Source organism: Cornus florida, unplaced genomic scaffold, assembly GCF_030987335.1.
Source record: "Cornus florida cultivar Cherokee Brave unplaced genomic scaffold, ASM3098733v1 CherokeeBrave_3.0.0_Hap2_Chr05, whole genome shotgun sequence".
Lineage (NCBI taxonomy): Eukaryota > Viridiplantae > Streptophyta > Magnoliopsida > Cornales > Cornaceae > Cornus > Cornus florida.
The window spans coordinates 116,599,831-116,615,200 of NW_026775575.1; the positions used below are offsets into that span (position 1 = coordinate 116,599,831).

Consider the following 15,370-nt stretch of genomic DNA (forward strand, 5'->3'; position numbering starts at 1 on the left):
TGAATCAGCCCAGTCTGAATATATATTTACAATTATTCATTATAGCCAAAAAAGAAATACCTAAAAACTGGGTTCAAAGAAAATCCCCCAGCTAAACTTATATGTTGTTCTATATCTTCATGAATCTAGGAACTTTTACTTGCATTGCATTAATTGGTCTACATACCGGGGCTTGACATGCCGCGAATCCTCTTGAAAGAGGGGTGCCTTCGGGAACGCGGACACAGGTGGTGCATGACTGTTGTCAACTTGTGCCGTAAGGTGTTGGGTTAAGTCCCGCAACGAGCGCAACCCTCGTGTTTAGTTGCCATCGTTGAGTTTCAAATCCGACTGCCGGTTTATCACCGGAGAAAGGTGAGGATGACGTCAAGTCATCATGCCCCGTAGCCAATTTATAATGAACCATTTAAAATTTTATCAACATATTTCTTTTGTTGAAAAAAAAAATCTTTTTTGCAAATAACTTGCTGAATTTATTGAAAACCTTAAATCATAAAAAAAAATATATATATATATATGCAAATAACTAAATTTTTAAACATAATACTAACAAGTATTCAAGCTTTATTAAAGCATAAAACAAATAGTTAAATAAATAAATAAAACAAGAATTAAGTTCGAAAAAAGATTATTTAGCGAACAAGATTTAGCGCATGATATATAACAAAGGGAGTAATTCAGTAAAATTTTAGAACTCATAGAACATAACTCATGATAGTATAGTAGTTGGAGGGTAACACACAATTTTCAGAATTTTGTAAAGTGTGTGGATTTATTTATTAAAGTAAAATTAAGGGTATCTTAGCAAGAATAAAGTGAGAGCCGGGTCTAATCCTTATCCGACCGTGTAACTTCGGGACCATTTTCGCCTTTATATAATTCATTAAAAAGGCGTTTCTTGCACATTCAGCATTATATAGAACAACTTTCCTCTTGCAGGGACAAGAGCTTTCCTCTTTCAAAGAGCTAAGGATTTTTTGTTTCTCTCTCTCTATATATATATATATTTCTCTCTTTAGGAAATCTCCTTGCCTTCCATTTATTCATCTGCGAACCCTAGTCTTTTCCATCTGTATCACGATCGATCGATCGCTCGCTCGCTCGCTCAAACCACGAATCACATTTTCGATCTCCTATTATGGCTTCTGGATCTTCAGGTCGTAACAATTCGGGTTCGAAAGGGTTCGATTTTGGCTCCGATGACATTCTCTGCTCGTACGAAGATTACGCCAATCAGGAGAGTTTTAATGGTAGTCAAACCGATCCTGGGCTCGGAACCAATTCCCCCAAGGTACTATGCTTATAGGCTCTTGTTTGATTTATGTTGATAAAGTCTGAGTGTACTCGTGTGGTGTATATATTGGGGTTTTGATGAATTGTAGATATTGTTTGAGGTTTAACAGTTGTTTATGCTTTGCCTTTTCAATTGAATGAGGTCGTTGGAAGCTTGACATTAAGGTGATGGAATTAATTCGTTACTGCCTCAAGTGGGATCAAAATTGAGTTGTTGGAAGCGGCGGAGTTGTATTTGGAAAGTTTTGATTACTGAATTTGCAAAATTTAAACCTTTAATTATAAGGGTATGTTGAACATGTTGGGGATAATGATATTTTTATACTTGATAGAAGTTCTAACTGATATTAAGAAGGGGAGGGTGTGGTTTATGGGCATCAGTGTTACCAGAGTAGTTGTTTGGTGGTTGTGGATGAGTTACTAACCATTTGTTTCATTATCTCAATGGCTAATTCATTTATTGGGGAATATTTATGTTCGAAACTTTCTAGAATAATGTTTGAGGGTGTGAAATCTACTACCGTTCCTTCCTGTTTCTGATTTTTATAATTCAAAATACATTTCAATAGTATGTGTTGAAATTGTATAAGTTATTAACCTTGCTTCTTGCTTCCACGCGTCGTCTTGAATTTGGTTGGAACACAATCTCAATATAGACTGCTGATTCTTTCCTTTAAAACAAGTTGTATGGTATCTTACATGACTAAATCTTGTAGAGATGCCTGCTTTTATGTGCACCTTTTTGCTTAGATTGTTGGAAATCCCGTTTATAGATCACTAGCTGCATGCTAATAACTTTGATTCCAATCTCTTTATTTTATTCAGCCTACAGGGGAATTAGTCCTGGAATTACTGTTGTTTTATATACCAAGGAATGGTGTCCGACGGTGTTATCCATTATCATTATCATCGTGAGGAAATGGTAAATTTTTATTTTACAATTAAGAAACTTGAAGCTGATAGAATTGGCGATGAACCTTTTGAGATTTTGGAAAGAATCGGTCATTGTGCATCCATCTGTGTGGACTAAATGATTCAAAGAAGTTGACAAAATTGTTCAACCAAGGAACCAACCTGGAGAACATGGGTCAAACACTCTATTGTTTTGCTCTAGAAACTCATGTGGCAACAATGTTTCTTAGTAAATGATTTAAAGAAGTTGATATCCAACAAGGGAACCAGCTTGAAAATCATGGATCAGACTCCTTATTTTTTTACTCTAGAAACTCAAGCTGCAATAGTGTTTCTGAGTTGTTAGGAAGACTGGCATAACTTCATATTGGTGTCTTTGCATAGACCTTGAGGGTTTCATATTTTTGGTATGTTCTAAACAGTATGATACAACTTCTGACAATTATTTTGGACCCTCTGGAGCTAAAGAATCGTTAGTATATGGATTTGTAAAGACAAGGGAGATGTGGTAAGCCAGTAAGATGATAATTTTATGGTTCTGGGAAGTCTGCTTGCCCCTGGAGATGTATTGTGTTAACTTAAGAATGAATTGGGATCTTTTTACCTATTTAATGAGTAGTTTCCTTTGGTGTCTGGTGTCTGGTGTCTACATGAACAAAAGTGCAAGTACTGTATAATTAGACTTCCCAACCAAAAATTATTAAGTAATTTGGATTCCCCTGCAACAGTCCTCGATATATAGTTTCCTTTGTTGCTCTCTTCCCTTTCTTTTATTGTATGTATTTTGAGAATCCCTAAGATTATATTGAACCACTCCCCTCTGTGTATGTGTGTGTGTTTTGGCTGGAGAGTCACTCTTGAAACTTGAATCACTAAATGTATTAAAGACTTAAAAGGCGGACCGACCATCGACCATCCTGACTAGCGGCTACCTCACACTACCAGGTCTTCAATGGGGTTATTTTGTAAGCCAATATACATACTTGGAAAAATTCTAAAGACTTGAGTCATATTAAAAAATTATATGAAGCGTGACTCCTTTAACAATGGAAACTCCTAACAGCAACGTCGAATAGAAGAATTTTCACATACTTCATTGGGAATACTATTTCTAATTTTCATTTTAGATGGAATTTGCAATTGGGTTTTTCTTTTTTCCTTTTAGCTGCACAAATAAGGAATTTATGAGTCTCAACTGCAATGTTCCTTGCCTTCACTTGCCATGGAATCATGGGTGGAACAAGCGAATTTGTCTCCTACAAAATAAGGGAATTGCGGGGGCTTCTTCCTGTGCCCCCAAATTATGTGGTTCTGATTGCAGAACAAGATGGCCTCCATTTATATTTGAATGAATTTCTGGAAAACTTAGCAACAAATAATTGAATAAATAAAATAGAAAGAAGCGTTAACGTGACATGATTATTTGTTAGGCAACCATGAAAGTGTCAGTTTCATTGCCAAAATGTTTGAGAAGACTCGAACATAATAGTAGCATACCCTAACTGATTTCATGAAATTGAAAACAGGAATGCTGCGTCTATATTTTATGCTTAACTGGATATTTCAGTTTGGTTTTGCTTCAGCTTCTATGAAACCAAAACATCTGGTTGACCATTTGAGAAAAAATGACTCGGTTTGAGATCTAATGTGTGGAAGTCTTACTATGACAGTAAGTGTTACGCGAACCAAGAATAACTCACGAATCACAATAGAAAAACAAACACGCCAATTACAAAGAACATAGTGATTTACGTGGTTCGGCTTAAAGCAAACCTACGTCCACGGTGAAGATTCGGCGAAATATTTCACTATGCGAAAATTAGGAGATTACAAGTTTCAGCCCCCAAACCCTAACTCGCATTCTCACTCTCACTCTCACTCTTTACTGCTATTTTCAGTCTCTCCTTGTTCCACTCCAAACCATTAACACCCCCAAAAATTAACTGCTTTGTGGTTTCTGGGGGTTATCGAATTCAAGGACAACGTGTTCTGTATGTAAATTTTTAAGAGAGCCACTTTTGATTTTGCTAGAAAGGTTGCCCCCTTGTCATCCCACGTAATTGTTTAGAAACAGAATGTATTCATCTTTCCAGAATTCAGATGGTATTGACATGCATTTCTCTTTAGTCTTGCATATAAAGGCAACTTTTCTATTGATATTAAATAGAAGATGATAATTACGTTCGTCTTGAATTCATTATCTAATGCCATTTTGTATCTTGTTATTTACTGTTGTGTGGTTTATGCTTACAATTGGAATTTCAGTTTTTTTTTTTTTTTTTTTTTTGGTAAAAGCTTAAGAATATTATTATCATTTTTATATTGAGCAGGATCTACCTAAAAGCAGAATGGCTAGATCACATTTTCCTGCTTCCTCCTATGGTCCACCAGAAGAAAGTTCTAGCCAAGATGTGATTTCTACTGTTGAAAAGACCATGAAGAAATATGCTGACAATCTCATGCGTTTTCTTGAGGGAATCAGTTCAAGACTCTCGCAATTGGAACTATACTGCTACAATCTCGATAAATCCATTGGAGAAATGCGATCTGAATTAGTTCGTGACCATGGAGATGCAGAGTCAAAGCTTAAATCTCTCGAGAAGCATGTCCAAGAGGTGAGTTGCAACTTTCTAGGTGGACATTACACCTATTATTATTTTAATCTTGGTTTAACTTGTGTTATTATGAGATAAAAACATTGGCTCTTCAGTACACCCATTTACTGTGCAATGTAGGTAGCGAGAACTGATATCTTTAGGTAGCATTGGAAACAGCTTTCTGGGTTTGTTGAGTGGACCTGTGAGTTCCAATTTCATGTTGTGGAACATACCTCCTTGTGGTATCGGATAGTCTGGGTTCAACTGTGCAGGATATTCTATGTCTTGCTGGACTCTGGGTTACATGTGTACTTCAGTGAAGTGATAAATAATGTATAAACATTGAAACTACCCTTGAGTTCTTTTAACACGTGGTTGGACTTTTCAGGGTGGTTCTCGTTAGCATTTAACGGTGCAACTGCATCTCATAGATGGATCCTTGAAGAAAATAGAGCAATCACCACCTGTTGTAGTAAAGAATTGAACGGTGGTGTCTTGAATTCCTAAAAATGATCTCAAAGGCATGCAAAGTTCATCCCGAATGCTATGAGGAAAACGTGTTACCATTTAAATTTAACAAATCCCAGGCATGAATATATAAAATACATTTGAATGACCGTAGACTCATTATAATTGTTCTGTGTCGAAGTGAGCTTTGCTTAAATACGGTATCATCAGAGGCATTTAGTTCAGCATCATACTATCAAGCTTTTGGCAAGTCTAGATATGTATTTTGAATTATTTAATGTATCAAACATAATATGCAGTATCTTCTTTTTCTTTTTCTTTTTTCTTCCAAGTAAATATAATGTGCAGTATCCTAGTGACTGCCAAATCCATTGTAGCTCGATGGTAAATGTGTTGACCCATCATCTAAGGGATTGGTGGGCTTTAGGGTTTAATACTTAAGAGAAAGATGCTGACATCTCTTTTGTTGCGTTCTTTGATTGATTGTCACTATTAAATTAGTGGGAAATGAAGACCATTTGTTTGGCAGGATACATATTTTATTTTCTATTTCTTGCTTTTTCTGTAGAATAAATTGATAACCTTGGCTCCTCTCTTTTGATTGAGCCTTGGCTTCTCTCTTTTGATTTGAGCCTTGGGTATGTCAGCAGTATATTGATCTGAATGGAAGCAGCCTGCTTTGCTTCTGAATAAATGGGCTCTTTTCATGTTTATCAATGCACTGCTGTTATTGCTTCTCACTTTTCTAACTTAAAATTTTCCAAGTAAAGTTTAGGAAATCAGTGTACTTGTTTCATAATCCCTACTGCAGGTCCACAGGTCAGTACAGATCCTAAGAGACAAGCAGGAACTTGCTGAAACCCAGAAAGAACTTGCCAAGCTTCAGCTTGCACAGAAAGAATCCTCTTCTGGGTCCCATTCCCAACAGAATGAGGAGAGAGTTGCACCACCAACATCTGATCCTAAATGGACTGAGAACACATCAGACATGCACAACCAGCAATTGGCTCTTGCTCTGCCCCATCAAGTAGCCTCACAGCCTTCACTCCCCAACAGACCTGTTGAACAGCAGCAGCCCGTGGCACCCCTTCCACCTCCCCCACCTCAGAGTGTTTCCCAACCACAGGCGTACTACTTACCTCCAGCCCATATATCAAATCCCCCAGCCCAATCACAACCAACCCAGGGTCAATATCTGCCATCTGATTCTCAATATGGAACTCCCCAAATGCAAGACATGTCTAGGGTGGCACCGCAGCCAGCACAATCTCAAGTAAATCAGACACCGCAAATCCAACCATTACCTCAGTTTCAGCAGCAGTGGCCTCAGCAGTTACCTCAGCAGGTGCAAGCACCTCAGCAGCCCTCTATGCAACCGCAGATAAGACACCCATCAACTGCAATATATCCTACTTACCTGCCAAGTCAACCTGCAAACCCCTCTCTTCCAGAGACAGTTCCAAACAGCATGCCGATGCAAGTACCATTCTCGGGAATTTCGCAACCCAGTGCAAGTCGTTCGGAGGCAATGCCTTATGGATATGGCGGGACTGGTAGAACAGTTCAGCCACAGCCTCCACCTCAGCAGCTCAAACCCTCTTTTGGAATGCAGACTGGCGATGGGTACACAGCTGCTGGAGCTCATCCCACAACCTCTCCAGGGAACGCATATTTGATCTATGAAGGTGACGGGGGAAGGATGCATCATGCACCCCAACAACCTCAATTTCCACAAGGTGGCTATCCTCCAACAAATGTCCCTTCTCAGAATCCCCGGCCCCCACAATTCATGCATAACCATCCCTACAATGACCTGATTGAGAAATTGGTGAGCATGGGTTACAGGGGTGATCACGTTGTTAGCGTGATTCAGAGGCTGGAGGAGAGTGGTCAGCCTGTTGATTTCAATGCTGTGCTCGACAGGTTGAATGTGCACTCTTCCGGAGGTTCTCAGAGAGGATGGTCTGGGTAAGTAAGTATTCTGCATCCATCCTAAACCATCCATTTATCACAGCAACCTCCAATTGCCACATCAAACATCATATGTTTTTAGTTTAATCTTTTGTCTAATAAAGGATAGTGTAATTTGCTTGTAGTTGGTGTATATGGATTAGAGATACAAAAAGATCACTGTATATTTGTGACTTGATTCCAAAACTGCGTAATTGGTTTTTATTTACCATGATCAAGTTGATTTACAATTTGACTGACTAGTCTTATCTGTTAAATGATGACCCCTAGCTCCTTTTATTGAAATTCCAGGTCTTGATATATACGACTGTAAGCTCCCATGAATACCTGGGATGCATATATTTATCTTTATTTCCTTTACTTTGTTTCATTGATGAGGCATTAAGGTCAGCGGAGTGGGCTATGGGTCCCATCGGAATGAGTCCATGCGTACACCCACATTCATTGGAAACTTCATTAATTCTTCAAAATTGAATAGCCTACTTTCTAGAACTGATTTTTAGATTTAGATTTCTCATATGGAGCTGTAGCTGAAAGGAAGTGCATGAAAGCACACAGTGCACACTATGTATGCTGTTTAGCAAACTTGGTTTGCACAATTCACTGTGCCCTAATATTGTTTGGAGGAGGATATGCGGCAGGTGAGTGTAATAGGACAGTTCATCTCATCCAACTAGTAGCTTCTCTCTACGATTTATAATTTTTAAATGAAAAATACTACCTTAATGCAAGAGGTAATAATCAAACAAAATGAATGTTAGTCGTGGTCTGGCCACGCGGTGACAACTTTAGAGGGCATAGCTGTGGTTCCTGGTTTCATTCATCAATGTCGTTGTCATTCTCGTGGATGGAGAGAAAGCTGTCAAAAAATATCTCATATTTTAAATGTTGGTAAATATATGCTTCATGTGACATTTAAAATATAACAAACCGTCATAAGATAATTAACAATATGCTAAAAAATCATTAATTAAATATGTAATTCTATATTTAATTAAATATGTAAAATAAAGCAATAAAGTAATAATAATAAATAAAGAATCTGGATCGAGGCTAATGTTGGATACTATGTCCTTAAGACAGATTCGCCCCGCTTTGGTGCTCACGGATTCAGTGGCGTCTATCTCCCAGGATACAACGGTCTACATCCACCAGTAGCAACACTACAAACTTGTAGATACGGCGAACTTTCTCTGTGTAATACTCTCTCTGACTCAAAAATACGTCTATACTATATAAATACTGAATTGAATGCAATGCGAACCAAATGGTTCGAACTAATCTTAATATGGCTCGATGAAATTAGATTAGGGTCTAAGTGGTTCGGACCACTTAACCTATGGTTTGAACCCACTTGGGTTGGGTTCAAGTCTAGAGAGGGAGATAGAAGAAAATGGAAATGAATGATTTACAAATGATCCAAATGGGGGTATTTATAGGCAACAAAATGCCTTGTCGGGTGGGTGTGTCTCTTCATCATTGGATACAACCATATATATATGTGTGTGTCTCTTCACACTGGATACATTCACTCCAATTAGTTACAATGATTCACATGGTGTTTGTTCACCAATAGACACAACCACTCCAATAGGTTGCAATGGTTCACATGAATAGTTATGTCTATTGGCTTTGAGTTGCAACCCTTTAGAAAAAGATATAATTCTTTGAAAAATAGATACAACCCTTTAGAAATAGATGCAACCCTTTAGAAAAAAAACTAACTTTTAATTTAAATAAAATAAAAAAACCACCCATTTAAATAAGCCCAGCCCAAAATTAAAGGCCCAATCCAAAATTCCATTTAGTAAAAAAAATAATTGGACTTTACAATTAGGCCCAAGTCCATGCCCAAACCCAAATCTGACTTATTTAAATTTCAATTGGTTTAAACATTTTTTTTCCATGTGGGACAAACACTTACCACATTTTACATGCCCATTTAGGCTTATTAAAGCACTCCACTTTGGAGTTAATTTCTCATTCACCTGGAAACGGATTTGAGAAAGTAAATATATCACGTTCATCTCCTTGCGGAGAGAAACGCGCTCGTCTAAAGATCCGTAAAAAATTATTAGCAGAATCTATTCCAAATCTCATCCAAAGTTTATGTTTTTAATGCCCCCGTTTTCAACCATAAATATCTTATAAATATCTGCCATTTGATTTGGTTTATGTAATGATAGTTTACTGAGTTGTCATTCTAGGAATTTTTTTAATTTCACGTGAGTATATTATTATTGTTGTTGTTGTTTTCTTTTCAACTTCGTTTGTCATGAGAAAAAATAGAAAGGTCAAGTTTGTTCCTATGTGATTACGGATACGTATGGCATGGACATATGGAATGGGACCGTATGGGCAACAATAGAAGAAAAGAGGGGGAGAAATTTCTACAATTTGATTAATTATTATTGAGGAGCAAAAAACACAGAGATTTATTACCTCAAAATGAGATGATTCTAAGAGGAGCACAACATTTCAGCATAAGGTAAATTAGTTACAAAATAAAAGAGGAGAAACCATTCAACACCCCCCCCCCCCCCCCCCCCCCCCCCCCCCCCCAATTCGCATTTATATTATCAGCTACAACTCCTCATTACGTATTCAAAATCAAAGTCCCAAAATCAATTCATGAAAGTGAGTGATATAAAAAGTTCAATAAACCACAAAGCTAAGTTATATTAGAGCGTACACAACACTTTATTGAATTCGGGTATGAAGACAAAAAAAAAAAAAGGGGGGGGGGGGACAGAAAATAGAAAATGACTACCACACCCAACCCAAGAGGCTTTCATTGATGATGACTGTTCGGAGGGGCGTATTGAGGGCGTACCAAACTCTTCACAACTTGGTCTTTCATGGAAATTTCTTTTGAATTGTATGGGTATTTAGTTGCTGGATGTGAGTTATCAATGAAGTAATTGATTGGACAACGTGTGTCATCTTGAGTTTCGATATTAAGTCTTTGACGGGTTCAATGGTGTGTAATCTTGACTTTGGATATTGATTTAATATATTGTATACAGGTAGGTGACAAGTGTGTGCACAGTTGGTGTGAGCCCCCAACCAATGCCACTGGGTTGTCTCTTACGGAGTGAAATGTGTTTCACCCTTTTTTTGTCTTCTTTTTATTAATTGTATATGGTAGACATAATCACAGATGGGTTACATTTGAGATCAGAGGTGATAACGTCAAAGTGGCTCAACTGGGACTTGGGGGATGTGAAAAGCAAGGTCGTCATATTTGAAGCCTCCTTTTTCGGATTTCTAGATCTCACCACTTTGTACCGTCAATTTAGATGTCTATAAATCATATTATATTATAATTTGGAGCACTAGCACTAAAATATGATGGGGTCTCCCATGTAACGGTCAGTAGATCTAACTTACTGATTAAATAATGCAGAAAAGTACTAAAATGACATTAATGGTCGCGTAACCCATTTGTAAAATAGTTTTTTGTCTTTTAATCAATTTTTATATTTTAATTGCCCAAAACCCTCATAAATTACAAAATAAATAAAAATCATATATACATTGTTTCCGTAAATGAGTAGTAATTATGGAGTTTTATTTCTTTATATTTTGGATATAAAATCACTTTGACTAACTAACCTAAAAATTAATTCCTTTGTGAATAGAGTAGTGATTTAAAAGTAACTACCGAATTATGACGTATTGAGACCCATACTTTTATATAATTTGAATTCAGTAATTTGGTCCCTAAATCAATATTATTGTAAATAAGATTCTTACCATCTGTAAAACTGATGGTAAAATGTTTTTTGAAAATCATAGAAGAGTTTTGACTACTATTGGATATGCTCAACAAGCCTTATGTTTGCAGGGGTAAAGTCCCATGCGATGTTAGGGTGTAAGCAGGGGAGGCTCAATATAATTTGAGGCCTTAAGCGAAAAATATAAAAGTGGCCTTTGAATATCTAATATATATATATAGTCAATTCAATTAATCTTGTTTGTCACATAAATGATTTTAGAGTCATACAACTTATACTTAATGAAAAATGAGGAAAAATATGTCAGAAATAAGAAGGAAAACAAAAAAAAAAACAAAGAGATAAAAGTTAAAATAAGAATATAGAAAGTTTTACAAAATCTGGAGAAAAAAATAAATTGTGAATGAGCTGAGAGAGAGAGAAAAAAAATAGTTAAGATAAAGATATGAATCTTTTGGCCCCTATTAAATCTCTATTGGTTAGGGTAATAATCGATACAAATAAAAAATTTAAGGAGGTTATAATATAAAAAATTTATAAAAAAAATGGAGCCTTTCTATTGGACAAAGTTTAATAATAAGAAGGAAATAACATTTTTAGGAAGGTTATAATATAAACAAATAAAAATATTTTGAAAGTTATAATATAAGGAAATACAAATTTTTGGACATTTATATTGGCTGAAGTGATAATAAGAAGGAAATAAAAATTTTAGGAAGGATATAATATAAAGAATTAAAGAAAAAAAAAAATTAAGGCCTTCTTATTGGCTGAGGCATTAGATTTCCTAAATCGCCTAAGGTCCAGCCGCTCCTGCACGCATACAACTAAGACCCGTGAAATTATTAAAAGACCTAGACTTAGTATTATAGTTACAGATGCGTAAAACTATTAGAAGACCTAGACTTGGTAAGAAGACCTAAACTTAGTATGATAGTTATATAAGCCCTACCAATATAAAAAGATACAATAAAGAGTTGTGTAATTCCAAACATATCAACTTGTATTCTTCAGTCACCTTATGCTTTCTAGATGTTACTCAGTCCATATTGTCCCTCTTTATAATTTGCATGGTTAAGAATACCCATATTGATAAGACTAGGACCCCTGAACTTATTGGAAGACCTAGACTTAGTATGATAGTTACATAAGCCCACCAATATAAAAAGATACAATAGATAGGTGGCTCAATCTAATTTGAGGTCTTAGGTCAAAAATAAAAAGTGATTTTTTCAAAAAATAAATAAAATTAGTCATAACTCAAAAACAAAATATACACATATATATACTAATAGACACACAAATTTATAATAACAAAAATCAAATAAAATTAAAAAATAATTAAAGAAAAATAACCATTGAACCTGATTTAGAAAACCCAAATCCAATACTTCTACAAATTTTTTAATTGAATAAAAATGCATTCATAACAACTGTAAACTTGTAATGAAATGGGGAGGACAAGACTTGTTGAAAATAAGAAGATAAAATGTAAAAAAAAAAAAAAAAAAATGGAAAGTTTTTTCCATTTTTCCAAACAACGTCAAATAGATATTTAATATTTTAGTGTTGGTGTAACTTACTCAAAAATGTTTTTAGCGTCGGTGTAAAAAACATGAAAGAGAGACAAAGAAAGAGGGGGAAAATTTTTATTTAATCATACAATATTTTTTTGGGACCAATATTAAATTTCTATATTGGTTAGGATTTATTGTAAAACATAAATGAGAATAGAAAAAGGGAGGGAAAAAAAAGTCACATAAAGATATAAATCTTTGAAGCCTACTATAAAATCGGAATGAATGGGGAGAGAAAAGAGAGAAAAAAGAAGAAGTTATTTTATGATATAAATATTTGAAGGCCTAATATAAAATCGAAATGAGTGGGATAGACAAAAATAATAATAATAATAAATTATTTTAGGATATAAATCTTTAAGGCCTAATATAAATTTTTCATATTTATTAGAGTTTAACCATATTAAGAAATAATTATAGTATTACTTAATATAAAAAAAAATTTAAAATTTGGGGCCTTCCTATTGGCTGGGGCCTTAGGCGACCGCCTAAGTCGCCTAAGGCTCGAGCCGGCCCTGGGTGTAAGGACTTATGTTTTTTGGTAGGCGGAATCACTTAACTGAAATGGTTCTAGGGAAAAAGCGTGCAAGTCTCATATGATGGCATGTGGCCATCGCTTACACAAACTAGTCGGGAATTGGAGTTGTTCCCCTAATGAGGGCCAAGGCATGCTGAAACCAACCTTGATGTGGAGGTCGTGTAGGTTGAGCCTTACAAAGGGTGCCACCTGGGCCATCCTACTGCGCGTGAAACTTGAGGCCAGTGACACCTACCATCACGGATTTACTAAATTGTCATTAATATTAATAGTACAAGACTTCATGAATTATAAGAATTTTCCAAGTTTTCTCTGAGATAAAGGATGATATGCATTCAAAACAGTTTTAATGCACCTAATCCATACAATAAGTTAGAAATTCTCAAAAAGTGTTGGTGTTATAACAACTTATTTCTTAATGATAATTGAATTTGTCTTGCAAATTTTAATTTTTTATGTTTCTTGTAAGATATTTTCTTATATTTGTGGCCCAAATGATTTGGACACATGATTTACTTCTATTATTTGGTGGTTAAATAAAATAAATATTTTTTAGATTAATATTATATTATTTGGTAAACTTATAAATTACCTTTATGGTAATTAATTATTGGAGAAATGTTTTTCTATTTATCCCTTACTTTGATGGAAAGTGGAATTAAACTTACTAAAAAAGAAAACTGATCATCTCTCTACCTTTATAAAAGTGCATATATCCCATCAATTATGTACGTTAATGAAAATAATACGTACAGTGTTTATATGTGCAAAAGGTCAAGAGAGAGAAATCGGTTTCCACACTTTAACTTGCAATTTATCACGTTATTCATTCCGCATAAAGGATCTTAACGTTTGCCTTGATATCTACGATATTTGTAATTACAGATGGATGTATTTATATCTAACTATTTATTTATGAATTATAGACCATGCGAAAATAATGAAGTTCTAAGATCTTAAAATTTATGTTTATTTGTGATTAATGTTTGATACGAAATAATTAAAATTTACATTTCTAACATTACAGTAAAAATGCAGAGAATCAATAATAAAACAAGAGACAATAAAAGAATTACAAAGAACTCAAAGATTTATATGGTCCGACACATATTGTACCATGTGAAAATTAGAAGACTACAAGTTTCACCTCCCAAACTTCAAATTTCACTTTCTTATTTTTTTTCCCTCCAATTTTTCAATGTTGTCATTATTACACTCAAAATTATAAACATCTTTATATATCAGCTTATAAAAGTAATATACTACTGAACAAAATCTACCAACTGCAAGCGAAAGGAATAAATTGCTAAATTACTTTTCAGATATTGCGAGTCTTGCAATCCCGTCCAAAACAAAATTAGAACCGCAACCTCATATCTAAGAAGACATAAAATCATTATTTCAATTGATTAGAATAACATATTTAGGTGACAACGTGACTTGATATCAGATGGTAAACAAAAGTTCTTCATGAGACAAGTGACAAACTACTCCAATTATGGATTAAAACCGAAATCTGATATGGTGGGTGGTGCTTTGTCATGGTGACCTAATTAAGTAATTATAATGTCCAAATCACATCCCTATAAAGACTGAGGAAGCTTTCTTGCATTTGGAGTTTTTACATTTACAATAGCGTGTGGACTTTTAATTCCGAAATGGGGACAACATGTGACACTTGCAAACAACGGAAAGGAAAGGGTCTTAGTTACAGAATTGTCCATTTGTCTTCATATTAACCAAAACCGCGGAAAATTATTCAAATTTTAAAAGCCCTCTTTTTCCTGGGACCCACTAAATATAACTTACTTCTGGGTACCACCTTGCATTTATTTTTTATTTAGTAAATTTTCAATAGAATAATACAGTAGAAAAAGCTTTTAAGTGTTAATATCTGATGTTTTCTTGGATTATATTATTAATATGGTTATAATGTAAAAACTTATTGAAATTTCTTGCCCGGATTTTAAAATTGGAACTCATTATATCCAAAGGTTCTCAAATATTTTGAAAATATAGATTGAAAATTAAAGCCTCTTATCCAAACCCATCTTTCAAAATGAAATGGATGGAGTCCCTTTAATTAATTTCCATTTTATATTTTTTTTCTTCTCAAATCCCTTTTAGTACCAATGAACTTTACATGCTATGGACAGCTAAAAAGTAAAAACCGAACTTTTTATATCCAAAATTATAATATTGAATACTGATGATGATATTGAAAGACAGATTTTGCTTATCTTGTAATTGTAATATCCAACACCAATCCATATTAAG

At 34.9% G+C, this 15,370-nt stretch overlaps 1 protein-coding gene across 1 annotated transcript; it reads left to right on the forward strand.

The window, feature by feature from the left end:
• Positions 1 to 889: 889 nt before the first annotated feature.
• Positions 890 to 7,483, forward strand: LOC132308892 (uncharacterized). Its single transcript, XM_059807174.1, has 3 exons — positions 890 to 1,291; positions 4,536 to 4,820; positions 6,082 to 7,483. Exons 1-3 carry the CDS (start codon positions 1,139 to 1,141, stop codon positions 7,240 to 7,242), a joined length of 1,599 nt encoding a protein of 532 aa, XP_059663157.1. The 5' UTR covers positions 890 to 1,138; the 3' UTR covers positions 7,243 to 7,483.
• The last annotated feature ends 7,887 nt before the right edge of the window (positions 7,484 to 15,370 follow it).